Raw genomic sequence first — 27,648 nt, 5'->3', positions numbered from 1 at the left:
CCCCCTGGTTGGTTCAGTTACATACTGCTCAAGGAACCCATCCCTAATACACTCTATGAACTCTTCCTCAATGCTGCCATGCCCAATTTGATTAGTGCAGTCAATATGAAAGTTAAAATCCCCCATGATTATAGCTGTTCCCTTATTACAAGCCCCAACTATTTCCTGATTTATACTCCGACCAACAGAGTTGCAACTGTTAGGCCTGTAGACTACGCCCACTAGTGACTTTTTCCCCTTATTATTCCTTATCTCCACCCAAACTGTTTCACTATCCTGATCCTTTGACCCAATATCATTTCTGACTATTGCAGTGATACCATCCTTGATTAACATAGCAACCCCACCTCCCTTTCCTTCCTGTCTAATTGTCAAATACCCTTGTATGTTTAGTTCCCAGTCATGATTATCTTGCAGCCATGTTTCCGTAATGGCCACCAGATCATACCCATGTGTAGTTATTTGCACCGTCAACTCGTCAATTTTGTTACGAATGCTGCGTGCATTCAGATAAAGAACTTTCAAATATGTTTTCTGACAATTTATTCCTGCTTTTACCCCTTTTACTACTTTACCTTTTATACATTCTGTCCCTTCCTGACACGCTCTGGTTTTTAATTCCCCCACTGCTACCTTGCTCTATTGCCTTCTCCGCTGTCATTTTTATTTTTCATTCTCTTAAAACCTCCCCCCCACTAATTAGTTTAAAGCCCTCTCTACAGCCCTAGTTATTCGATTCACCAGGATTCTAGTCCCAGCACTGGCCAAGTGAAGTCCGTCCCAACGGAACAGCTCTCTCCTGTCCCAGTACTGATGCCAGTGTCCCAGGAAGCAAAACCTATTTCTCCCACACCAGTCTTTGAGCCACGCATTTAACTCTCTAATTTTATTTACCCTAGCCAAATTTGCACGTGGCTCAGGTAGTAATCCAGAGATTATTACCCTTGTGGTTCTGCTTTTTAATTTGGCCCCTAGCTGCTCAAACTCCCTCAGCAGAACCTCCTTGTCCTATCTATGTCGTTGGTACCAACATGGACCACGACAACTGGATCCTCCCCCTCCCACTCCAAGTTTCTCTCCAGCCCAGAGGGGATGTCCTTAACCCTGGCACTGGGCAGGCAACACAGCCTTCGGGACTCTCCTGTCTCCGCCTGTAAGGGACCCACGTTTACGTTTGCTAATCTTTTCCTTTTTACCTACCTATAGAAGCTTTTACAGTATGTTTTCATGTCTCTCACTAGTTTACTCTCGTATTCTATTTTCTGTTTCTTTATCAATTTCTTGGTCCTCCTCTGCTGAATTCTAAAATCCTCCCAATCCTCAGGCTTACTATTTTTGGCAACATTATAGGCCTCTTCCTTTAATACTATCTTTAATTTCTCTGGTTAGCCACGGGTGGACCATTTTTCCCGTGGCATTTTTATTCCTTAAGAGAATGTATATTTGTTGCGAATTATGAATTATTTCTTTAAATGTATGCCGTTTGGAAATGGGGTCTCATTAACTCTGGGCTTACTATTTGTTAGAGAGACGACAGAATCAGATTGAATTTCAGGTGGTTCCTGAATTCTGAGCAGGCAATATTTTTGTCCTATCCCTTTTTATACTTCCTGCCAAAAGCAAAAATAATTGAAAGATGTTTTGGTGCTACACAACATGAATGGCCAGCTGCGACGTTATTTGCTAGGGTACCTAAGGATTCCTTCTGTGGCATCAAATGAATAAAAAGGGAGCAAACTTCAAATACTGGAAATCTAAAACAAAAACAACTTGCATTTATATAGCACTTTTAACGTGGTAAAATGTCCCAAGGCGCTTCACAGGAGTGTTATCAGACAAAATTTGACACCGAGCCACAGAGATATTCGGACAGGTGGCCAAGAACATTGATCAAAGAGCTAGGTTTTAAGGAGCATAGAGTCTATAGCACAGAAACAGGCCATTTGGCCCAGCTGGTCTATGCTGGCGTTTATGCTCCACGTGAGGCGTAAAGGAGGAGAGAGAGGCAGACAGGTTTAGGGATGGAATTCCAGAGTTTAGGGCCTAGGTAGCGGAAGGCACGACCGCCAATGGTGGAGTGAAGGAAATCGGGAATGGCAAGAGGCCAGAATTGGAGGAGTGCACAGGTCTCGAAGGGTTATTGGGCTGGAAGAGTTTAGAGATGGGGTGGGATGAGGCCATGGAGGGATTTGAACACATGGATGAGAATTTTAAAATCGAGGCGTTGCCGGTCTATCCGCATCTGTAAAGGGAAATGACAGGTTAATGTTTTGGTGTAACCCTTCGTCAGAGCACTTTGTGTTCGTGCCAGTATCAAATGGTCTGTTGGCCACTTGTTTTGGTTAGATCACAACGTTAATGCTACTTCATTATTTTTTTAAAGGCTCGATTCACAACCCTGATGCAGGAGAAGGTAGATCTAAAAGAACGAGTGGAGGAGCTGGAGCATCGCTGTATCCAGTTGTCTGGGGAGACGGATACAATAGGTATCTGAGCTGATCTGATCTTCGAGAGAAATCTCTGCATTGTTCCACTACTCTACACTACATATTCTGACAGCCCTCCCCTACCACTGAGGGATATTGCTGTTAAAATTATAGTTGCTTCTCTTTAGTTTAGCAACCAAATAAATTCTATTTTCACTTTAAATTTTGTTTAAAGGGAAAAAATCTGCAATGGGTTTAAAGGGTTTGTATAGACTCCCTGAACTTTGAGCAGTGCGTCTTCAAGAAATATACACCTTATTTACATATTCATAATGCTAATTTTCATAGAATTTTGGTTGCCGTGTGATATCGTGGGCCGTTCAATTGAAGTATTTGATTGTTATTGGTGATTGACTGAATATGTAGTTGCCTGTGCTGCTTGTAAAGGTTGAAACTTTCCACCACAGTCGTAATGTCACTCTTGTTTTCATTTGAGTAGGGATGTCTTGAAATATTTTGGGTTTACAAAGAGCTACATCGGTAATCTGTGGCTGCCTCTGCAGTCATATTGAAATTAGTCTCAACTGAATGGAATTTTTTGTCTTTCCATTGTCTGATGTGTTCAGTTCTTAGCCTTGTACATTTGTTTTCTCCTCCGCTCGTCCCCGTCTCCTCCGCTCGTCCCCATCTTTCCTTTTTCTCCAAGAGCTTAAACAGTGAGTGACAGAAGGCTATTTTATCATGGGTAACGTCACAGCCAAGCTTGATCCTGTGCCGTTTTCAGCAGGAATCACTGTATAGCAACCAGGAACGGAAAGTCTAGACTGACTTTATATCCCCCACCCCTCCCATCTGCACTGGCAAGCCTGGCTGAGACCAACTAACTCAGCAACCCATGGACTGAACTTCAGACTTCCCTGCTCAGAGTCCCCGTTTTGTATTATACCCACAGCGCCATTGAGGGAGGTCCTCTAATCAGTTTCTAAATTACGTTATTGATGACGTCTGCAGCATCTTTTCCCTAAATATTGTTTATAAACGTTGCGTGTAAATGTTTCAAGGCCTTTTTTGATTGGAAGAATTCATTTGAGGAACACCAAACGCCTTTTGCTTTTACCAAGATGTGTCAAGTAGATGAAAACGCCAATAAGCTAGCTTATTTCTTGCAAAAGAGAGGCTTGATTGTTTTCAGTGTCCTTGTTACAGTTTAACCGAGCACTCATTGAGTGCTGGTAGCAGCCATGGAGAATGGAAATAGAAATGTATTTCGAGTCACCAATCCAGCAGAATTGCTATTTAACGAAAATAAGACCCTGCTGGCCAGTGTCTCTTTGGCTCATCATACAGGGAGATGTTTTTTGAAAAATGTTCAGCGATGATTAGGCAGCCAGTTTAACCTGGACAAATCAGTTGGGAATCATTGGGCTGTGGACCCAGGTAGCACCACAGACAGTAACTGTGAAGCCCTGTTGGAGGTTCAACAGCTTTTGTTTATTTTACACGGCCCAGACCATTAGTTCACTCTAGGTTGCCACCTTTTTTAATGCAATACAGGAGGAGGCCATTCGGCCCATCGTGCCTGTGCCAGCTCTTTGAAAGAGCTATCACACCTGGAGTACTGAGAGCAGTTCTAGGTACCACACCTTAGGAAGGATATGTTGGCCTTGGAGGGAGTGCAGCGAACGTTTACCAGAAAGATACCCGGACTTCAAGGGTTAAGTTACAAGGAGAGATTACACACACTAGGGCTGTATTCCCTGGAATTTAGAAGGTTAAGGGGTGATCTGATCGAAGTTTTCAAGATATTAAGGGGAACTGATAGGGCAGATAGAGAGAAACTATTTCTATTGGTTGGGGAGTCTACGACTAGGGGTCATAGTCTAAAAATTAGAGCTTGGCCTTTCAGTAGTGAAGTTAGGAAACACTTCTACACACAAAAGGTGGTAGAAGTTTGGAACTCTCTTCCGCAGATTGAAGCTAGTTCAATTATTCATTTTAAATCTGAGATTGATCGATTTTTGTTAACCAAAGGTATTACGGGATATGGGGCAAGAGTGGGTATATGGAGTTAGGTCACGGATCAGCCATGATCTCATTGAATGGTGGAACAGGCTTGAGGGGCTGAATGGCCTCCTCCTGTCCTATGTTCCAATTAGACCCACTCCCTTGCTCTTTCCCTGTATCCCTAAAATTTTTACTTTTCAGTTTTTCCTTTTGTTTTATCTCTTCTGGAAGTGACTGGTATTGTGGATAGAGTTTCTTATTTCTGATCTTTGTTTTTCTTTGACCTTTAGGCGAGTACATTGCACTTTACCAAAGTCAGAGAGCTATCCTCAAACAGAGGCACACGGAGAAAGAGGAGTACATTAGCAGGCTGGCTCAGGATAAGGAGGAGATGAAGGTACATGTCCCTGCAATGTTGAATGCGTGCTGCTCAAGATGCTTAATTCTGTCAGTCTTTAAAAACAATCCACGCTTCTCGGAAATCTTAGTTTAACATCTCTGGTGGCTCTTTCTGTTGATTGTAGCAAGTCCCAGTGGTGTCGTTTGGGGGGGGGGGGGGGAAAGAGCAGGGGAAGTGGTTGCAAGGAATTGCTGAGCCTAGGCTTGTGAAGGAGCTGAATTAATGTCAGTGGGGCCGTGCTCGTTACCCGAAAGCACCTCAGCAATTGTGCCATATGAACTGTGTGTATTAATTCAGCTTAGTTGTGCTCAATAACTGAGATGGTGTCCATAAAATCTGCACTCGCAGTTTTGACTAATTAAGAAAACTAATGGGAGTTCCTAATTGCTGCAACGGACCCGTAAAAGGCCTCCTGGTGGTCAGTAAAAAAAAAATGCCAATTCATTTTGCATATTCTTACTGACTGAGGCACCATCTGTTTGACTGCTAGTTGTTCAGTTAACTACATGTTGAAACTTCCTAGGCCCATTCTCATATTTCATTCCCCCCCATCCCCCCCAACTTCATTTTAAAGTCAGATGGTTCACCTGGTCAGGGTGCAGACTGGTCAGCTGTTACTGGGCCTGTGCTAATACTGCCCAGACTCAAAGGGTAAACTGTGTGCAAGATTGCGCCGAGCTTTTCTTTTCATTTTAATCCCCGCTGCACGTAGCTGAGACTGGGAGCTTGCTGTTTGGAGAGCCGCTGGCTTAAGATCACACCAGTTGTGCTCCAGAAACATCAAATTACTTTAAAGCCAACTAGCTGACAGCATTGTATAAGGAGAGAATTGATCTTAGGCCTCATTAGTCAAGAAAGCTGCAAGCACAAATGACCAGGACTGCATCGCAATTGGATTATGTTTCAACATCCATTTGTTTCGTATAATCCTGAGGGCCGTTATGTAATGTTTCAGTTCATTTTCCTGATGCATTCTCTCCACATTGTTCATTCCGAGCTGTGGTTCGCGGAACGCCTCAATAATTAGCAGGCCACTGTTGGATCTCTGGTCTAGTACAAATAAATTCAAAGTAATGTTTGAAGTTTGGATACAATGGTGTGTTTCTTTTGTGTGACTTTTCAATTAGTTCATAAGTGGTACTTAACAAGACGAATATAACCGAATCGGCTGTAGAGAGCTTTAAAATTACAGCACTGAGTTTTAACTCCGCAGCAGTCTAGAATGAGTTAGTACTAAGCCTGTTCAGTTGAGAGTAATTACAGTCATAAGGGAAATAAACATTCCAGCCATTTTCCCTGTGTCATTGTTGCATTTATTATCCATCTGAATTGGTAGTAACCTATATTTTCATATGGAAGCAGAAAATAAATTTCAGTGATCTATAACGTTTTAAAATCGAGCTATTATCTTTGCAGATGAAACTGTCAGAATTGCAGCAGCTGGTGTTGAGGTTAGTGGGAGAGAGGAACGAATGGTACGATAAATACGTCCGCGCCGCCAAACTGCCTACACACCCCTTGGCAGATGAAGTACGACCGAATTTACTGAAAGATATGGAGTTAAACGCCGCAGGGACAGGAGGTTTGTGATGGTTTAGTTACAACATTCCGAGTGGATAGTGTTTGGCATTCTAGGTCTGAACAACCACTTGCCGGATTGACTTTGGCTTCAGAAATCTGAATCCAGTTCGAGGACAACTGGTATGAGGTTCTCTGCAGCTGGGAGCCTTTTTGTTTCTCCACCATTTCCCTTTTTCCCCCATTCAATTCAATTTTTATGTTTTTAATTAACAATTATGTTCCATGGCACATTTAATCAAAGAGACCTAAGCCCATGTCATCGTCAATAGATAGCTTGCCTCGGGCAATACTGCATTGGGGATTCTTTCTGTCGTGGCTTTTGTCAGCTTGGCCCATTTGGTAGCACCCTCGCCTCTGGGTTCAAAAGCTACACACCAGCACTTAAGTGCATGATCTGGGCTGACACTCCAGTGCAGTACTGAGGGAGTGCTGCATAGTCTGCGGTGCCTCTCTGACTTTTCTGGTGGCTTAGGTGAAGGTTGAAGATCCCACGACATTCTCCTGAGCGCTACGGACTTGGGCAGGCTGGCGCACTTACTGAAATCAAAGCTGCTGAAAGCGGGGAGCAACAACAACTTGCATTTATATAGTGCCTTTAAGGTAGTAAAACGTCCCACAGCAACATGGTCGAACAAAGTTTGACACCAAGCCACACAAGCAGATATTCGGGCAGAGAGGGAGGTTTTAAGGAGCGCCTTCAAGGAGGAAAGAGAGGCGGAGAGGTTTAGGGAGGAAATTCCAAATCTTAGGGCCTCGGCAGCTGAAGGCATGGCCGCCAGTGGAGAAGCAATTAAAATCAGGGGATGCTCAAGAGGCTAGAATTGGAGGAGCACAGAGATCTGGGAGGGTTGTCGGGCTGGAGGAGGTTACCGCGATAGGGATGGGCGAGGCCATGGAGGGATTGGAACTGCACCAAGTACAGTACATAGCAAGTTGTGTTGCATTAAACCACTTTAAAGAAGGGGGATTAAAAAAAATCCCCATCCAACTCGTCATGGCAACAACATTACAGTAAATGTGCATGGTTGTTCTAACAAAACCTGGAGGGTTCATTTTAAAACCTGAAGAAAAGTAAATAATTTATAGCGAGGTTTCTGGGTTACCCATGATGATTGGTGTCACTACTTTTGATTTCCTGAACCGACCTGGGGGAGTGAGCGCTTATTTACATTTCTAGCATTTCACTGCAGAATTGGCACCTCTGTCTTCAAAGGTTAATGTTGCTTATTTCCCCCCCAACGTTTTGCTGAATCTGTTAAAACATCCAGAAAATAAAACCGTTCCAGCAATAATTCCATGTTTTGAAGTTTGAGTTTCTCTCCTCCCGCTCACCCTTAGCTGTTTTGTCTTGGTGAGAGGCAAGAAATGTGTAATGTCCAATTCTTGCCCTCTGAGCTGGCCCTAGACTGGCGGGAGAGGGAAGGCAAATGGGCGACATGTTCCCCGGTCAGTTGCAGCTCTGCTCTTCCAGGCACTAGGAGGTGCACAAGAGCAGTCCCCGATGATTATTGAGCCTTGTAGTAAATATCCCCCCCATTGATTGTAAAGTACTGATACCACACTTGGTAGGCCTACTTTTAAGAGGAAACCCTTCACGAGTTTGTAAAGCTTGATAGTTCACCAATGTAATATTCAGCTGGTTCCCCCTGCTCCCTGATGGTCGGACTCTTGCAGCAAGAAACTGACCTTTATTCTGCAATTGCAGTTTGGAGGCGCCCTGTTGATGAGAAAGGGGAAACCCTTGCAGTCCAAGAAGGTTGACTTCAGTGAGTGAAGCCTGATATTGGTTAACAATGATCGCTCTTGGCCTTCCCATAACTTACTATGGATGGAAAAGCTCTGTGGTATGGTCGTTTAGTGGTTTTCAGGGGCAAAACCAGAGGGCACAGATTTAAGGTGATTGGCAAAAGAACTAGAGGTAACATGAGGTAAAACTTTTTCACGCAACGAGTGGTTAGGATTTGGAATGCGCTGCCTGATGGGGCGGTGGATACAGATTCAATAGTAGCCTTCAAAAGGGAATTGGATAAATACTTGAAGGAGAAAAAATTGCGGGGGAGTGGGACTAACTGGATTGCTCTTCGAAAGAGCCAGCGCAGACTCGATGGGCCGAATGGCCTCCTCCTGCGCTGTACTAGTCTCTGATTCTATGAAATCTGTTCTGAAATTTACTTGTGTAATTGTGACCTGCCTGGTGTAGGTAAGTTCCTGTGGTCTTTTTCTCCAGCCTCTCTCTATCCCCCACTCTGCCTCAGACGTCGCCATACTGATCCATGGGTCCCTTGCCTGGAGTGACTCTGCCCAGCTGAGTGTTTTACAGTTTACTGTGGTCATAAGTAGGGCAAGGGTTTTGACACAGCATGGCATCTTGTGGGAAATGCCATACATTTCTGCACTTGCCATGTAGCACATGGTTTTATCTTAGAGCATGGATACTTGTTGAATGTTCAAGTCGGGTAGGTGGCATTCATGTAGCACACTCAAGCATCAAAGCTCTGCACCACATAGTGGTGGGCTGTCAGTTTACACCCAGTCTGCCTCCGTGCTGAGTTTCCATCTCGGCCAAGCCCCTCTAAAGCACAGAGGAGGTGCACTGTAGGGAGCTGAGTGCACTCGTACGCTACCTGGTCTGAGTAAGGGGCCTGGGAGAAGGTCACTCGCCCACTTGGCAAGGAATGATTTATGGTGCAGTGTATGGGGAAGATGCAAAAAGGCCATTTTAAGAAAAGGGAGTCTTGCCTTCAATAGTGGGGTGGAAAACACTTGCGGCACCCTGTAGTCACACTGACTGCCTCGCATGCAGAGTTTTGACCTGTGATGACAGCTTGAGCGATAAAGGGGTAATTTTTTTTACAGAATGTAACATTTGCTTTGATTTAGGTTGAGTTGCAGAATGTCGGATTTTGCAGGATTGAGAAATGGGTTCTTGCAAACTGCTTGTTTTTCCTCATGGAATTTGTAGATCCCCAGACTGAGCCAGAACGCTTGATAACCTGAAAAATTCTCAAGCCGCAGTAACTTTTTATTTGTGTGTAATTGTGGGGTTTTTTCACTCCCACCCCAGATCTACAAGACATCAGCTTGGTGGATGATATCGAGTCTCCAGCCATTTCACCGAACTCCCGTCCTTCCAGCACAGGCACCGCAGCAGAAGCAGGCTTGCCCTCCGAGGACTTCACTACTAAACAGATCATGCAACTTCTCGAAGAAATCCAGAACCCGCAGGCCAAACAGAGCTCATCCCTGAACTATTCCACCAGTATTCCCTTCTTCTACAGGCCTGATGAAAATGGGGAAGTGAAGATTGTAATCGTCTAGAGATCCATTCAAGCACGGGGGAATACAATATTTTTATTTTTTATTTGGTGGGGGGAGGTTTGTAAATTGGTAAGGATCTTTAAAAAAAAAAAAAATGAAGTGCGTCGATGAGCGACATTGTGGTAGAACACGAGGAATTTTTGAGACCAGAGATGACATGGTTCTACAAAGCAAAAGTGTTCATCTAGCATGACCTCTAATAATGCCTCATCAAAAAGATTACGATAGTTCTAAACCAAGTTTCTTTAACGTCATTAAACAGCTGCTTTGAAACCGTTTACAAACATAATCATTTATATTATGGATTTTTGAAATCCCATTTCAATAAATCCCCCCCCTCCCCTTCCCAAAGATTTGAGTTATAATGCTCGAATGACATTGGAAGGATTTTCCCAATCAGTAGCCATTTTGTCCCGTTTGCTTTGTAGACTAATTACACTCTATCCTCAAGACTCTTTGGGAACTTGCCACATTTCCTGTTACAACAAGAAGGCGTTAGGGAATTGTGAAAATATATTAAATCAGAAATAGATCTGTCCGGCCATTTTATATATTAAGAGTAAAAAAAGAAACTGTTTATTTTTTTAAGCTGCTGAAGAAAAAATTGTACTTTTTAATTTAGAAATGCATTTTGTAGAGCTCTCCCAATGGTCTAGTGGGTAAAGGTGCTGCCCACACACATGGCATTCAACCATACGGACTAGAGGATCCCCGGTTCGATTCCCACTCTTGGCTGAGTTAGTTGATTTCAACGAGAGAAACCGCCGGGGGCTGCTGCAGTTGCCTCCGTGCGTCTCGGCGCGGGAGCGGAGGGGAGAATTATCAGCCAGGGCTTGTCTCTTCTGTTCATTGCCAGAGAGTGGGGGGCCACGTGGCCGTCAGCCGAGGACAGGAGCAGGCTTGGCCCTGAGGTCAAATTGCCCTTTTGACACTCGCTGTTGTCCCAGGCTCGTGCGTGAAGAATGAGGCGCCTGGGTGAGGTACCCGAGGGCGGCCAGGGCCTGTTGGACCTTAATCTCGGCACAAGTCGGGGCGCTCAGGAGACTAGGGGAATTATTAGTGCTGAAGAAATGCATTTCTTAAGGAGGATTTGAGTTGGCCAGTTGGTGAAGTAAAGGTAGATAATGAATACTTTTCAGACAGAGCTGATGACTCTCTGGCACGGCTGTTTTTCTTTTTACTGTATATCCTTTGTGGTGTATCACTCTGTATGACTAAGTGTATAACAAAAAAAAATCATCTGATCATTTGGCTGTGTTCTAGATGTTTTCTGTGCAGCTTTCCATTTATGCTGCCATTTGTGAGACCGGGTTGTCCACAGGTTGCGGTAATGTAGTGCTGTTGTTAGGGATGTGCCAGAATAGGCTTTGCGAGCAGAGGAGGATGTACTTTCTACAGATTGGTGCACGTGGATGGTTTCTCTTTGATTTGGGTGTGTATACACAGTGTGGAACATACACTCACAAATTCCTTTCGCTCGTGAAAGAAGGAATGTGCTCACCTTGACCACAGTAGTTCTAGATATAGCACCACTCCCCAGATACCCCGACATCAGCTACAGCTTGCCAACTGGGGCTTCCGTTGGGGCAGGTGGAATATATGCTGCTACCCTCCTTTTCAGTACCTGGCCCCACAGTCCTAGAAGCCACCGCTTCATTTGCGGACAGGCCAACAATGAGCTCTCTCCCTGTGACTGAATTCTGCATCAGCTGTGGGGGGGACATATTATCCTGTAATTTTCTGTTGTTGTTCTTTTAATGAGGTGTACCCTAGTGAATGTAACATAAGCAAGGGGAAAGTCCCATACTAAGCCTCAGTAACTGTATGACAAATCTTGCAATCTAAAACCATATAACGCAAGTGGAGTGTACCCCTTAAACAAATCAAACAAAATGAGAAATTCTGACCATCCCCAGGCAACTGCTGTTTATTGAGGTAGAGATGCTTTTGGTGCGGTAGATACGCACAGTCATTCTCTGAGGAAAGGTTCCACCGTGTTCTCTGGTTGTATTGATTCCTCTTCCTTTTTATGATTCACTCTTGGCTCCTTACACGTGTATAGTATTGTGCAGTTCTATTTCACCCTGTCGGCTGGTTAAGTATTGGAAGAATGGATGTACATGGGAAGATTGTGAGGGTGTGTCGTGGTTACCTGTACATGGGCAGGTGGTGAAGGTGTGCCGTGGTTACCTGTACATGGACAGGTGGTGAAGGTGTGTCGTGGTTACCTGTACATGGACAGGTGGTGAAGGTGTGTCGTGGTTACCTGTACATGGGCAGATTGTGAAGGTGTGTCATGATTACCTGTACATGGGCAAATTGTGAAGGTGTGTCGCGGTTACCTGTACATGGGCAGGTGGTGAAGGTGTGTCGTGGTTACCTGTACATGGGCAGGTGGTGAAGGTGTGTCGTGGTTACCTGTACATGGGCAGATTGTGAAGGTGTGTCGTGGTTACCTGTACATGGGCAGGTGGTGAAGGTGTGTCGTGGTTACCTGTACATGGACAGATTGTGAAGGTGTGTCGTGGTTACCTGTACATGGGCAGATTGTGAAGGTGTGTCGTGATTACCTGTACATGGGAAGATTGTGAAGGTGTGTCATGGTTACCTGTACATGGGCAAATTGTGAAGGTGTGTCATGGTTACCTGTACATGGACAGGTGGTGAAGGTGTGTCGCGGTTACCTGTACATGGGCAGGTGGTGAAGGTGTGTCGTGGTTACCTGTAAATGGACAGGTGGTGAAGGTGTGTCGTGGTTACCTGTACATGGGCAGGTGGTGAAGGTGTGTCGTGGTTACCTGTAAATGGACAGATTGTGAAGGTGTGTCGTGATTACCTGTATATGGACAGATTGGGAGGTTTTTTTTAACATCTACTTTGTTTCTAGGAGGGTTGAACATTACTGTAGGATATAAAATCTTTTTTTAATTTGAAGAATGAACATTCTCTAATGTTTGATCACAACTTGTTTGGAAAAGAAATTGACTAAAGATGGCGATTTGAGGTTGGTGTAAAAGTGCGAGCAGGAGAGAGAATGTGTGCCAATTTAGAGCTGTGGGTTGGAAGTTATTTTGGTGAAAATAATTGACTATCCGAAGTATTTCAATAGACTTTGAGGTAGGGATGGTCTTGTGGATTAGCTGACCTTACTGCCTTTATTTTAAATACCATGAACATTTCTGGTGTGGCTTTGCACTGACCCCCAAGCTATGTGGGTTTCCTAGTCCATAAAATGGTGTAATTCTGAGCCTGAGATATACAAATGATCCCCCCTATGTATTCAATCTGGACTTAGGTTTAATGGTGAGTTGGTCAGTGCCAGAGGTTTGAATGTCTTGGGAATTCAGAGCATTTAATGAATCTCCTCAATCAAGGAAGTTTTCCTGTAGTCATGATTCCGAATTTTACCCTTCTACGCTTTTTCCGCCTGATTTGTTTGTATTTCTCAATTTATGAAACTGAGCCCCCTTTTTTTAAATTCCCATGGAACACAACAGTCAAAGTAACAGTGGCAATAAACCACTTAAGATGCATCGCTTTATATCACTCTAAGACAGAAAGGCTCCGCCAGCTTTCCACCTGTCCGGACGCAAGTTTGAAGGGCCGTTAACAGAGTATTGTTTTATTGGTTCACATTGCCCAGTAGAGGTGGGAGAAAACTACGGGCTTTTGGCTTATGGTTGCGAGATGCTGCAAAGTGAGGAAGCAAGCAATAAGGTCGTGGGACTGTCAAGTTATTGTGTTCTGGAATGCAGTTACGTTCAGAGTTGCCATACTGTATAAAAAAAAATGTTTTAAAAAAATTAAAGGCAAAGATTGATATGCAGCCTTGCATTGCAAGGTACAAATAATTCTGTATATAGTGTACTTGTGTAACATTTTGTAAATTCATTACGGAGAAGAGATTGGCAGCATTTTGAGCTGTTGCTCATAATGTATATCATAACTTGAATCTAATTAAAAGGAAGCTGGGGATATAATTTCAGTATATTGCGGTATTTATTTGGGGGTGAAGAATCCATTTTAAAGAATATGAAGAGAAACACATATAGAAAAAAAAATTGTCTGCATTATAATACTGATGTGATCCTGTTAGCCTTTCTTGTATGAATAAACTGATTCAATAAATTGCAGTCATCTCTTCGCCCTGTCATAATTTTGTACTTTGGTTTTAATCTGGTAAGTTTCTGAGCACAAAACAACAGTGAGGTGCTGGGGAAATGTCCTTGTTTTAGGCTCCCTCCAGTGGCTTCTGCAGTAGATGGAGGCAAGTCCCAGGTTTGATTTTTTTTTTTCTCCCCCAGCCTGAGCTGATCTCGGCTAGGGGCAGTGGTGAGGTTGCTACAGTTGACTGCCACTTCTCTGGATCAGGGTTACCTTCTAACACCGTGCTCATAGAATCATAGAAATTTACGGCACAGTCGGAAGCCATTCAACCCATCGTGTCTGCGCCGTTCGAAAAAGAGCGATCCGGCCTGATCCCACTTTCCAGCTCTTGGTCCGTAGCCCTGTAGGTTACGGCACTTCAAGCGCATACCCAAGTACTTTTTAAATGCGATGAGGGTTCCTACCTCTACCACCCTTTCGGGCAGTGAGTTCCAGACCCCCACCACCCTCTGGGTGAAAAAAAGTTCTCCTCAACTCCCCTCTTAATTCTTCCACCAATTACTTTAAATCTATGCTCCCTGGTTATTGACCTCTCCGCGAAGGGAAATCAGTCCTTCCTATCCACTCTATCTAAGTCCCTCCTAATTTTATACACCTCAATTAAATCTCCCCTCAGTCTCCTCTGTTCCAAAGAAAACAACCCCAGCCTATCCAGTCTTTCCTCCTAGCTGCTATTCTCCAGTCCTGACAACATCCTGGTAAATCTCCTCTGTACCCTCTGCTGGGGCTCACACATGAAAAGTAACCCCTTGGCACCTGTGGAACAGGACTGCACCATCATGAGACAGTGAGAAGAAGGGGGAGAATTGAAAAGAGGGAACTTTTTGATAAAATGTAACAAGTATTGATTCCAAAAGCTATGACTCCGACTAAACCTAATGGGCTATAAACAACTGCGGAAGAAAATGGTGAAAGGCTCGGCAGCTACCGCTCCATTCGTGAAGACGTTCTTTGCACAGTTGCAGGGGAGAGAAAGGTTCCAGAACTGTTAAGGCTGCAGAAGATTTGATTGTATACATTGCACACAAAAAATACCCAATATTGTATAGCAACAGTGTGATGTGTCGGCTGGACATGATACTTTCTATATGAATCTTGCAATTCTGATTACAACAAAAGGAGCAAAATCCACTATGAAGACAATTGTTTTCTGAAGAGGGGCGGGGTGGGGGGGGGGGGGGGTGTTCATTAGTCCTTGATTAACCAGCAGAATTTTGAAAAGGTGCATGGGAACACCATCATCTCCAAGTCACACATCATAACAACTTGGAAATATTTTGGCCGTTCCTTCATCGTCGTTGGGTCAAAATCCTGGAACTCCCTATCTAATAGCATTATGGGAGCAGCTTCACCACACGGGCTGCAGTGGTTCAAGAAGGAAGCCCGCCACCACATTCTCGGTGACGGCTATGGATGGGCAATAAATGTGGCCTTGCCACCGATGGCCACATCCCTAGAATGATTTTTTTTTTAAAGCAGAGGCTTCGTCCCACCGCTGTGCAGCTTCCTTTGAAGCATTGTTTGGTGCCATTGAATATACAGTTAACGTGGAGCGACAGCAGTGTTCTTGCCTCGTCTGGATACTGCACTCTTGAGTAGTTGCAACACAGTGCAACGGTAGAAAGATGTCCACAGTGAAAAGCTAATGTGAATGTTCTCTCTGATGCGCCAGACTGCTGTGATTCAATGGTCAGCAAGTAACAAGTGAGTTGGTGTTTATCAAAGAAAAATCTCATTACTTCTGTGTATTGATAGCGCTTAAGAGCTTTTTTTTTACAACCTCAATGAATATTAAATGTGTGGATTAACAAGTAATGATTCCAAAGCAAATTTATACACTTATGCTTGTCTATAATTCATATTTTGGATCTGCAATTAATGTCCTAGTAATAGTTCATCTGAATGATTGGTAGAATCTAACTTTGAGAAATGACTGAGCTGTACAATGAGCTGCGTTTATGATTATTGGAAGTTGTAGTCCAGGATGAATTGTGATCAAATGGAGTAGGTTTGATTTCCGGGCCACCTATAAATTCTGTGTAAAATGAGTCGATGTGGGGAATTTTGGGAGGGGGGGGGGGAGCTAAATTTGGAACTCCTTTTTAATTTTGAATGTTTAATTTAACAAGTAATGCTCATACTTTTCAGATTATCCCTCTTGACCAACTGAACATTGGGATCGATACCCTGACGGGAATATTCATCAAGGGGCCCAGACAATCCCTTAACCCCCTTCAGCTTAACTCCCTGTCAAGAAACTGTTTGGGGCTTACCGCCTAGTCCATACCTAGGAGTTATTGGTGCCTAACTAGTCCCACTGAGCTGTTTTACGTCAGCCAGTTTGGATTATATTAACATTTATGCCACCAACCTCCAACCAGATTCATAAAAGCTACTGAGTGAATCAATTAAGCCCTTGCCAATTATCAAAGGTCAGTCAACAAAGACATGAACTAGTAAGTGTTTATCAACCTTAGAGTCATAGTTAGCACTTAAATATTGAGTATGCAAATAATTAATAGACTGGGTTAATTGATGAAATAAGGTTTCAAAGGAAGTTCAGCTATGTCACAATTCTTACTGATTATAAATTTACAGTTGAGATCAGTGTCTTGCAATTAATATCGATGGGTGAGATTAATTTAGGATAGGATTCCTTAGATAACAGCATTGGATAGCCAGTCTGTCGAATAGATTAAAGTCTATATGCTTGTACTTAACGATGTTTCCAGAACTTGTGCAACCTCGTCCTTATGAGCTGCTGTCAATGAACCGGTTGCATCGCCTTTCTCTGGGAGGATGGCGTTGGCTTTCTGAAACAGCAGAATGATGAGCCTCCAGCCGGTGAGGCACTGCCCGATCCTCCTGAATCCTCACCGGTACGTTCACCTTCCGCGCTGGTAGCTGTATCTGAACTCTCACCTCCCTTGATTTTGGGGAAACTTGTACATCTAAGTGGCACGCACACTTCTGCCTGTATCTGGCTGATTATAGCCACACAACCTTCTGTAACTTTTCTCTCTCAGAAATGCACTTTCCAATTTTTCACAGATAGCCTTCTACATATGGTAGAGAAAGACCCTTACACCTTCTTCTACAAAGACTACTAAAAGAACTAAAACTAGACTCAGGACTCTAGTGTCAAAAAGGCCATCTTATATATCCTTGATGTCCAAAGAAACCTCTTCAATTCTATTGACCAATCTGAGTAACAATGTTCAAAGATTTCAGCCCTTCTGGTATCCTTAATAACCTCTAAATGAATGAAGCACTGGCACCTGGACCCGCCAAGTTTCTCGTTTACTCCCCAGCTTCTCAGGTCATTGTCAACAAAGGATTCGCACACAGGTCCAGATAAGGCAGGGCATCTTTACATCCTCACCTTAGCTGTCTCCGGGCCTGTGGTTTTGATGGCTTGTTTTCCATCACTGTTGAGGAATGTTTGGTTTGTATTGTGGCAGAGCCACCAGGGGACTCTGATCTAATGTACATAATTATCTTTAACAAATTATTAGCTACAGAATGAATCTGTATCTTTGTTCATATTATTGCATGTACATAGCGCGGTCCCTTTAAGAATGAGACCAAACGCGATGACGTCATCACGTTGATCACGTGATCCTCCAGCGGCAGGAAAATGTGATGATGTCATGACGTCAGGCTTTGGAGTCGCCCTAGCCAGTCCTCGTGGAGCCAGCAAAGAGTACAGACCTGTAATTTAGTTCTCCTGTGTTTTCGTGTTAAACTCTGTTTAATAGTACAGGTACACTATCCCTTATCCGAAAGCCTTGGGACCAGCTGAGTTTCGGTTTTTGGAATTTTTCAGATTTCAGAAGGTATTATAAGACTGGGAAATGTGTATTTAATATAAATTTTAAAAGTTCAGGCTACCTCTTGCGACTGTTCCGTGTCTCATTCCCCTTCCTGCTTCTCTGGAAAGCCGGATATCGGCTGACTCCTACTAATCTGGCCCGCAGATCAGGTCGGGGGTCGTGTGGGGGGGGGGGGAGAAAAGAATATTGGACGGGCTGCGGTTCGGGTCGGGTGGGGGGAGAAAAGAATGTCGGGGGTCGGGTCGGGTTGGGGGGGGGAGAAAAGAATATCGGACGGGTCGGGAGGGGGGGGGAGAAAAGAATATCGGACGGGCCGCGGTTCGGTTCGGGTTGGGTCGGGGGGAGAAAAGAATATCGGACGGGCCGCTGCAGCTATCGGACGGGCCGCTGTATTGTTGGGTTCACTCTCCCGGTACCTCCTTCACACTGCCCGGCTCGGCCTGCAATCTCCTACCCAGGAGGGAACTCTTGTGACCCTCTGCCCTGCTCAGCGTAAGTCGTGCGCCACTCTGGTCATGTCGTGCGCACGACTTACGCTGAACGAAAAAACTTTCGGTTTTCAGAAGTTCAGATAAAGGATAGTCTACCTGTATTAAACTCTGTTTAATAGTATTAAACATCGTTTGTTTGATAGACTGATTCGACCTCAGTCCTTTAGTTAGGAATCTAGCCATTCCTACAGTGGTGACCCCGAATTTTCGTGAACAATTTTCGCGGAAGAAGCGAAACGAAACATGGAAGTGAACTCCATGGCTTTGAAGCTACCACAGTTTTGGGAACAACAGGTGGCCTCCTGGTTCGTACAAGCAGAAGCACAATTCGAACTCTGAAATATCGTTGCGGATCAGACCCGTTACCTTTACGTAGTCTCCGCACTCGACAGCTCCACGGCCTCACGGATCATCAGCCTGCTCAAAAACCCCCCGGTTGACAGCACGTATAATACTCTTAAAGCGCGGTTAATACAGGTCTTCGGGCTCACGAAGGCGGAGCGTGCCCGCCGACTGCTCGCTATGCCCGGGCTTGGCGCGTCCAAGCCATCTGAGTTAATGAGCCAGATGCTCACGCTCCTTGGTTCCAAACCACAATGTTTCCTCTTTCGGGAGTTATTCCTGAGTCAACTACCCGAGCAGGTTCAGGCTGCCCTCGCCAGATCGGAAGCCACAGATTGTGCAGCACTTGCTGCAGAAGCAGATACGATTTATGCGGTCACGCAGCAATCCTGCGCTGCCACGAGGCACCCCTCCCCCGCGAACGCCGCCCCGATGCCTCCATCCCCCGGCTTGTGCTTTTACCACACCCGCTTGGCGCAAAAGCCAGAGGCTGCTGCCCTCCCTGCAGTTGCGCGCCTAAAAAAAACAACCAACATCAACACCAGCAGCAACTTCAGAAAAGGAGGACGGAGTCTGAGGGATGCTCCGTGGCCGCAATGGCGATTGGAAATTCCGGGAAGCTCCTCTACATTACAGATTCCCTCTCGGGCCGGCGTTTTTTATGCGACACCGGGGCGCAGTGTAGCATCCTTCCTGCCTCAGCACTCGATATTCAGTCTGGGAGGCACGGCCTCTCCCTCGAGGCAGCTAATGGCGGGGCCATTCGTACCTTTGGCAAATGGCGGGTCCAGGTGTGCTTCGGCGGGCAACGGTTTCAGTGGGAATTCATCACAGCCAAGGTTTCGCAAGCCATCCTCGGCGCGGATTTCTTATGTGCCAACGGCCTCTTGGTGGATGTAAGAAATCGTTGATTGGTTAACGTGGCCACCTTCCACTCCATCCCTTGCTTCCGCAGTTCTGCAACGTTGCACACTCTCCTGCGCGTTGCCCTCGCCGGACGAGTTCACTCGCCTATTAGGTGAATTCCCGGAGCTGACCAAGCCCACTTTCTCCTCCTCGGCCACTAAGCATGGTGTCGAATACCACATTACTACGACTGGCTCTCCAGTTTACGCACGAGCTCGGCGCCTGGAACCCGGCAAGCTCGCGGCTGCGAAGGCAGAGTTTGCCACGATGGAACGGCTGGGGATTATTCGCCAGTTGAATAGTCCCTGGTCCTCGCCTCTCCACATCGTCCCAAAGCCCGGCGGTGGATGGCGGCCATGCGGGGACTACCGACGCCTTAATGACGCCACTACTCCCAATCGGTACCCGATCCCGCATATTCAGGATTTCTCTGCCCATTTGGCGGGAAACTCAATCTTCTCCAAGGTCGACCTCGTCCGTGGCTACCACCAAGTTCCCGTACACCCGCAGGACATCCAGAAAACTGCAGTCATCACTCCCTTTGGACTGTTCAAGTTTCTACGGATGCCATTTGGGCTCAAGAACGCTGCACAGGCTTTTCAGCGACTAATGGACTCGGTCCTGCGGGATCTTAAGTTTTTATTTGTCTACCTCGACGACATCCTGATAGCCAGCTCTACCAAAGAGGAACACGTCTGCCATCTACGCACCCTCTTTCGGCGCCTCAGCCAACATGGCCTCATAATCAACCCGGCCAAGTGTCAGTACGGCCTACAGCAAATTGACTTCTTGGGCCACCACATTACTTTGGAGGGCGCAATTCCGCTGCAGTCAAAGGTCGAAGCAATTACGGCATTCCCAAGGCCGCAGTCCACCAAGGCTCTTCAAGAATTCCTGGGCATGGTGAATTTCTACCACCGCTTTGTACCTAAGGCAGCACAACTCATGCAGCCCCTCTACGAGGCCCTCAAAGGCAAGGCTGGAAAGGATACAACAGCCTGGACGGTCGAAATGGACAACGCTTTCGACAACACAAAAACCGCTCTAGCGAATGCAACTATGTTGGCGTACCCTCTGCCAGGTGCCACCATCGCCCTTACCACCGACCCAATGACTATGCCATAGGCGCCGTACAGGAACAGTGGGTCAATGGGACGTGGCAAACACTGGTGTTTTTCAGCCGCCAACTCCGGCGCAATGAACGCAAATACAGCACTTTCGACCGGGAGTTGCTGGCGCTGTTCCTGGCTATCCGCCATTTCCGTTTTTTGTTAGAAGGACGTCCCTTCACTGCGTTTGTAGATCACAAACCACTGACCTTCGCCATGGCTAAGACCGCCGAATCGTGGTCGGCTCGACAGCAGCGACAGCTAACTTTCATTTCAGAATTCGCGACAGACATCCAACACGTAGCTGGCAAGGACAACTTGGTAGCTGATTGCCTTTCTCGCGCGACCATACAGGCGGTCCAGCTGGGCATCGATTATGCCCTCATGGCTACCGATCAGGCATCCGACCCTGAAACACAGGAGTATTGCACCGACACCTCTAGCCTCCAACCGGCTGATGTGCAATTCCACGCTGCAGGCACCTCGTTACTCTGCGATGTCTCCATGGGAGATCCCCGCCCGATCGTTCCAGTTGCCTGGCGCCGCACAGTTTTTGACGCCATACATGGGCTTTCGCATCCTGGCGTGAAGGCATCTCAAAAATTAATGTCGGCTAAGTTCGTCTGGAGAGGAATGCGTAAGGATATCCGCGACTGGGCTAACACCTGCGTCATCTGTCAAAAGTCTAAGGTGCAACGTCACGTCAAGGCCCCATTGGCCACGTTCGCAGTACCAGAACGTCGATTTGACCATGTCAACGTGGACCTCGTCGGGCCGCTTCCACCATCACAGGGGTTCACACACATCCTCACCATGGTCGATCGTACTACTAGATGGCCAGAGGCAGTTCCTTTGGCGTCTACTACATCCGCTGTTGTCGCCAGAGCATTCCTCTCCTCGTGGGTCGCACGTTTTGGCGTTCCGACAGACATTTCTTCAGACCGCGGTCCACAGTTCTCTTCCGAGCTCTGGAACGCTGTGGCCCAGGGTCTCAGCACCAAGCTTCACCGCACCACAGCCTATCACCCGCAGGCCAACGGTTTGTGTGAGCGTGTCCACAGATCGTTAAAGGCATCGCTGAGGGCCAGCCTCCAAGGCACCGGATGGGTGGATAAGCTTCCATGGGTCATGTTGGGTCTTCGCATGGCACCCAAAGAGGACCTGCAATCGTCCGCCGCGGAGCTCGTGTACGGCCAGCCACTCCGCGTACCGGGAGATTTCCTGCCGCTTCCAACTGAGCCGTGGTCCGCAGCCGACCAACTCAGCAACCACCGGGAAACAGCCAAGGCTTGTGCGCCTATCCCAACTTTGCATCTCGGCCTTCCATCTTCACACGTACCAGCGGAGCTAAAGAATGCTGAATTTGTATTCATTCGTCATGATGCCCATAGGGATCCGCTCGAGGCCCCTTACACAGGCCCTTTTCGCGTACTGGAGACAGGCGACGAGTTTCTCTGTAGACATCAGTGGTAAACCCGACCACATATCCATTGACCGTCTCAAACCGGCACACCTAGACATCGACCGGCCAGTAGAGACCGCACAGCCACCACGACGTGGTCGACCTCCCGCTACATCCACGCCAGACCGAAGGCTTCCATCCGCCAGCCCGCCCGCTGTTCAACAACATCCACTCCAAGAATACAGGAGTCGCTCTGACAGGCTTGTCAGACCTCCTAGTCGATTGACTTTTACTGTTAGTCAATTCTGGGGGGGCGCATGTGGCAGAGCCACCAGGGGACTCTGATCTAATGTACATAATTATCTTTAACAAATTATTAGCTACAGAATGAATCTGTATCTTTGTTCATATTGCATGTACATAGCGCGGTCCCTTTAAGAATGAGACCAAACGCGATGACGTCATCACGTGATCCTCCAGCAGCAGGAAAACGTGATGATGTCATAACGTCAGGCTGGGGAGCCGCCCTAGCCAGCCCTCGTGGAGCCAGCAAAGAGTACAGACCTGTAATTTAGTTCTCCTGTGTTTTCGTGTTAAACTCTGATCAATAGTATTAAACATCGTTTGTTTGATAGACTGACTCGATCTCAGTCCTTTAGTTAGGAATCTAGCCATTCCTACAGTATAATGCTTTATGGCTTAATTAGCGCTAACCCTTTCCTTTCCTTTCCTAGCATTCAGGCTGGCTACTGACCCCATTTTTGAGGGGCGTGTTTAAGGTATTTCTTGGGGCATTTACTCTTACACTATCCTCCGAGGTGAGACGTGTCAAGCTGGGTCAGGTTGACTCCATGACGTCTTGCCCGATCACGTAAGATTGGAACCAAGGTGGCCTTCCGCCAGACAGGTGTGCAGTATCGGAGGGCACCAATTGACCAGCCAGACTGGCTCATTAATGGAAGCTGTAAGGAGTACATTTGTCACTGGGGTTAGGATTCTTCTTCTTTGTCTCTGGATAGCTGGGAGTGAGTTAAGGGAGTAACATTATCTTGGAATACTGCATAAAAACTGTCAAATATCGAGCATAATACGATCTTACCTATAACACATTCCATGTAAGTATGCTGTGGCTTGTCAAATGTAAGAGGTCCTCAACCACAGGTTCTATAGCCACTGCCTCCAGAGATAGGTATCAGCTTTGGCAATGGTCCTTTATCATGCACCTAAGTGCTGGTGTGTGGCTTGATCCCACAGACCCCAGACCAAGAGAACCAAGCTGGCAAAGGTATGACAGAAGGAAACCCCAATGCAGTATTGTCCGTGTCAGCTGTGGCTCAGTGGGAAGCACTCTTGCCTCTGAGTCAGAAGGTTAAGAACATAAGAAATAGGAGCAGGAGTAGGCTATTTGGCCCCTCGCGCCTGCTCTGCCATTCAATAAGATCATGGCTGATCATCTACCTCAACTCCACTTCCCTGCACTATCCCCATATCCCTCGATTCCCTTAGTGCCCAAGAATTTATCGATCTCAGTATTGAATAAACTCAACGAAATTTCTCCTCATCTCAGTCCTAAATGGCCGACCCCTTATTCTGAGACTGTGACCCCTGGTTCTAGATTCCCCAGCCAGGGGAAACATCCTCCCAGCATCTATCCTGTCAAGCCCTGTAAGAATTGTACGATAGCAAAATACTGCAGATGTTGGAAATCCGAAATAACAACAGAAAATGCTGGAAAAACTCAGCAAGTCAGGCAACATCCGTGGAGAGAAATTTGAGTTGACGTTTCGGGTTTGACCCTTCTTCAAAACTGGAGAGAAAAGGAACTAGATCGAAGGCAGGGCTGCGATCGGACAAAAGAATAAAAGAACCAAAAGAAGTAAAAGAGATTAGAAGCTAGACGAGATGGTAATAGGCTGTGATTAGGTGTAAAGTGTACTGGCAGGGCAAAAGATAGCTGCCAGGTGTGAGAGAGAAACAAAAGGAAAGGGGGGGGGGGGGGGAAGGAAAGGAGTGGAAAAATATAAGTGAAAATGTAATAGGGGCCGAGGTTATGATCTGAAATTGTTGAACTCAATATTGAGACCGGAAGGCTGCAGAGTGCCTAATCGGAAGATGAGGTGCTGTTCCTCGAGTTTACGTTGAGCTTCCGTGGAACAGTACAAGAGGCCAAGGACGGTGAGGTCCGAGTGGGAATGGAGCGGTGAATTGAAATGACAGGCGACCGGAAGCTCGGGGTCACCCTTACGGACTGAACGGAGGTGTTCCGCAAAGCGGTCACCCAATCTGCGTTTGGTCTCCCCAATGTAGAGGAGACCGCATCGTGAGCAGCGAATACAGTATACTAGATTGCGAGAAGTACAAGTAAATCGCTGTTTCACCTGGAAGGGGTGTTTGGGGCCCTGGACAGTGGGGAGGGGGGAGGTATAGGGGCAGGTGTTACATCTCCTCCGCTTGCACGGGAAGGTGCCAGGCGAAGGGGAAGGGCTGTTTGGGGTGATAGAGGAGTGGACTAGGGTGTCTCGGAGAGAGCGGTCCCTGCGGAATGCTGAAAGGGGAGGGGAGGGGAAGATACGTTTGGTGGTGGGATCACTTTGGAGGTGGCGGAAATGCCGGAGGATGATCCGTTGAATGTGGAGGCTGGTGGGGTGAAAGGTGAGGACAAGGGGAACCCTATCGTGGTTCTGGGAGGGAGGGGCAGGGGTGAGGGCAGAGGTGCGGGAGATAGAACTGACACGGTCGAGGGCGGTGTCAACCACGGTAGAGGGGAATCCTCGGTTGCGGAAAAAGGAAGACATGTCTGAAGCACTGGTGTGGAAGGTGGCATCGTCGGAGCAGATACGGCGGAGGCGGAGAAACTGGGAGAATGGAATAGAGTCCTTACAGGAAGCGGGGTGGGAGGAAGTGTAGTCCAGGTAGCTGTGGGAGTCAGTGGGCTTGTAGTAAATATTGGTCGATAACCTATCCCCAGAGATGGAGACGGAGAAGTCGAGGAAGGGAAGGGAAGAGTCAGAGATGGACCATGTGAAGGTGAGGGAAGGGTGGAAATTGGAGGCAAAGTGAATGAAATTGTCAAGTTCGGGGCGAGAGCAGGAAACGGCACCGATACAATCATCAATGTATCGGAAAAAGAGGTGAGGGAGGGGACCCGAGTAGGACTGGAACAAAGATTGTTCCACATAGCCCACGAAAAGGCAGGCATAGCTAGGACCCATGCGGGTACCCATGGCAACACCTTTGATTTGGAGGAAATGAGTGGAGTTAAAGGAGAAGTTGTTCAATGTGAGAACAAGTTCAGCCAAGCGGAGGAGGGTGGTGGTGGATGGGGACTGGACGAGCCTCTCTTCAAGGAAGAAGCGGAGTGCCCTCAGGCCATCCGGGTGGGGGATGGAGGTGTAGAGGGATTGTACGTCCATGGTGAAAAGGAAGCGGTTGGGGCCAGGAAACTGGAAACTGTTAAAGTGGCGGAGGGCGTCCGAAGAGTCGCGGATGTCGGTGGGAAGAGACTGGACAAGGGGAGAAAAGATAGAGTCAAGATAGGAAGAGATAAGTTCCGTGGGGCAAGAACAGGCTGAAACGATGGGTCTACCAGGGCAGTCCTGTTTGTGGATCTTGGGAAGGAGGTAGAAGCGGGCTGTGCGGGGTTGGGGAACTATGAGGTTGGTGGCAGCGGGGGGAAGATCTCCAGAGGAGATGAGGTCAGTGACAGTCTTGGAAACGGTGGTTTGATGTTCGGTAGTGGGGTCATGGTCCAGGTGGAGGTAGGAGCAGGTGTCGGAGAGTTGGCGTTCAGCTTCCGCTAGGTAGAGGTCAGTACGCCAAACAACAACAGCACCACCCTTGTCAGCGGGTTTAATGACAATGTCAGGGTTGGATCTAAGAGAATGGAGTGCTGCAAGTTCAGAGGGAGGTAGGTTGGAGTGAGTGAGGGGAGCAGAGAAATGGAGACGGCCGATGTCACGGCGGCAGTTAGCGATGAAAAGATCTAGAGAGGGTAAGAGGCCAGGGGGAGGGGTCCAGGTAGAATGGGAATTCTGCAAGCGGGAGAAAGGGTCAGTTGTGCGGGGTACAAGAGGCCAAGGACGGTGAGGTCCGAGTGGGAATGGAGCGGTACAAGAGGCCAAGGACAACTGACCCTTTCTCCCGCTTGCAGAATTCCCATTCTACCTGGACCCCTCCCCCTGGCCTCTTACCCTCTCTAGATCTTTTCATCGCTAACTGCCGCCGTGACATCGGCCGTCTCCATTTCTCTGCTCCCCTCACTCACTCCAACCTACCTCCCTCTGAACTTGCAGCACTCCATTCTCTTAGATCCAACCCTGACATTGTCATTAAACCCGCTGACAAGGGTGGTGCTGTTGTTGTTTGGCGTACTGACCTCTACCTAGCGGAAGCTGAACGCCAACTCTCCGACACCTGCTCCTACCTCCACCTGGACCATGACCCCACTACCGAACATCAAACCACCGTTTCCAAGACTGTCACTGACCTCATCTCCTCTGGAGATCTTCCCCCCGCTGCCACCAACCTCATAGTTCCCCAACCCCGCACAGCCCGCTTCTACCTCCTTCCCAAGATCCACAAACAGGACTGCCCTGGTAGACCCATCGTTTCAGCCTGTTCTTGCCCCACGGAACTTATCTCTTCCTATCTTGACTCTATCTTTTCTCCCCTTGTCCAGTCTCTTCCCACCTACATCCGCGACTCTTCGGACGCCCTCCGCCACTTTAACAGTTTCCAGTTTCCTGGCCCCAACCGCTTCCTTTTCACCATGGACGTACAATCCCTCTACACCTCCATCCCCCACCCGGATGGCCTGAGGGCGCTCCGCTTCTTCCTTGAACAGAGGCTCGTCCAGTCCCCATCCACCACCACCCTCCTCCGCTTGGCTGAACTTGTTCTCACATTGAACAACTTCTCCTTTAACTCCACTCATTTCCTCCAAATCAAAGGTGTTGCCATGGGTACCCGCATGGGTCCTAGCTATGCCTGCCTTTTCGTGGGCTATGTGGAACAATCTTTGTTCCAGTCCTACTCGGGTCCCCTCCCTCACCTCTTTTTCCGATACATTGATGACTGTATCGGTGCCGTTTCCTGCTCTCGCCCCGAACTTGACAATTTCATTCACTTTGCCTCCAATTTCCACCCTTCCCTCACCTTCACATGGTCCATCTCTGACTCTTCCCTTCCCTTCCTCGACTTCTCCGTCTCCATCTCTGGGGATAGGTTATCGACCAATATTTACTACAAGCCCACTGACTCCCACAGCTACCTGGACTACACTTCCTCCCACCCCGCTTCCTGTAAGGACTCTATTCCATTCTCCCAGTTTCTCCGCCTCCGCCGTATCTGCTCCGACGATGCCACCTTCCACACCAGTGCTTCAGACATGTCTTCCTTTTTCCGCAACCGAGGATTCCCCTCTACCGTGGTTGACACCGCCCTCGACCGTGTCAGTTCTATCTCCCGCACCTCTGCCCTCACCCCTGCCCCTCCCTCCCGGAACCACGATAGGGTTCCCCTTGTCCTCACCTTTCACCCCACCAGCCTCCACATTCAACGGATCATCCTCCGGCATTTCCGCTACCTCCAAAGTGATCCCACCACCAAACGTATCTTCCCCTCCCCTCCCCTTTCAGCATTCCGCAGGGACCGCTCTCTCCGAGACACCC

At 47.3% G+C, this 27,648-nt stretch overlaps 1 protein-coding gene across 1 annotated transcript in view; it reads left to right on the top strand.

The window, feature by feature from the left end:
* Positions 1-13,866, top strand: part of golga2 (golgin A2) — a 100,082-nt gene extending 86,216 nt beyond the window's left edge. The window contains exons 27-30 of the mRNA XM_085965416.1: positions 2,384-2,486; positions 4,721-4,827; positions 6,247-6,412; positions 9,476-13,866. Coding sequence (XP_085821542.1) covers positions 2,384-2,486; positions 4,721-4,827; positions 6,247-6,412; positions 9,476-9,729 — 630 coding nt within the window. The 3' untranslated portion in view covers positions 9,730-13,866. The remainder of the gene's footprint in view (positions 1-2,383; positions 2,487-4,720; positions 4,828-6,246; positions 6,413-9,475) is intronic.
* Positions 13,867-27,648: the final 13,782 nt, after the last annotated feature.

The sequence above is a fragment of the Somniosus microcephalus genome, chromosome 23, assembly GCF_052327205.1.
Source record: "Somniosus microcephalus isolate GS21.2 chromosome 23, FLI_Smic_1.0, whole genome shotgun sequence".
Classification (NCBI taxonomy): domain Eukaryota; kingdom Metazoa; phylum Chordata; class Chondrichthyes; order Squaliformes; family Somniosidae; genus Somniosus; species Somniosus microcephalus.
This window is presented reverse-complemented; position numbering and strand designations above follow the sequence as displayed.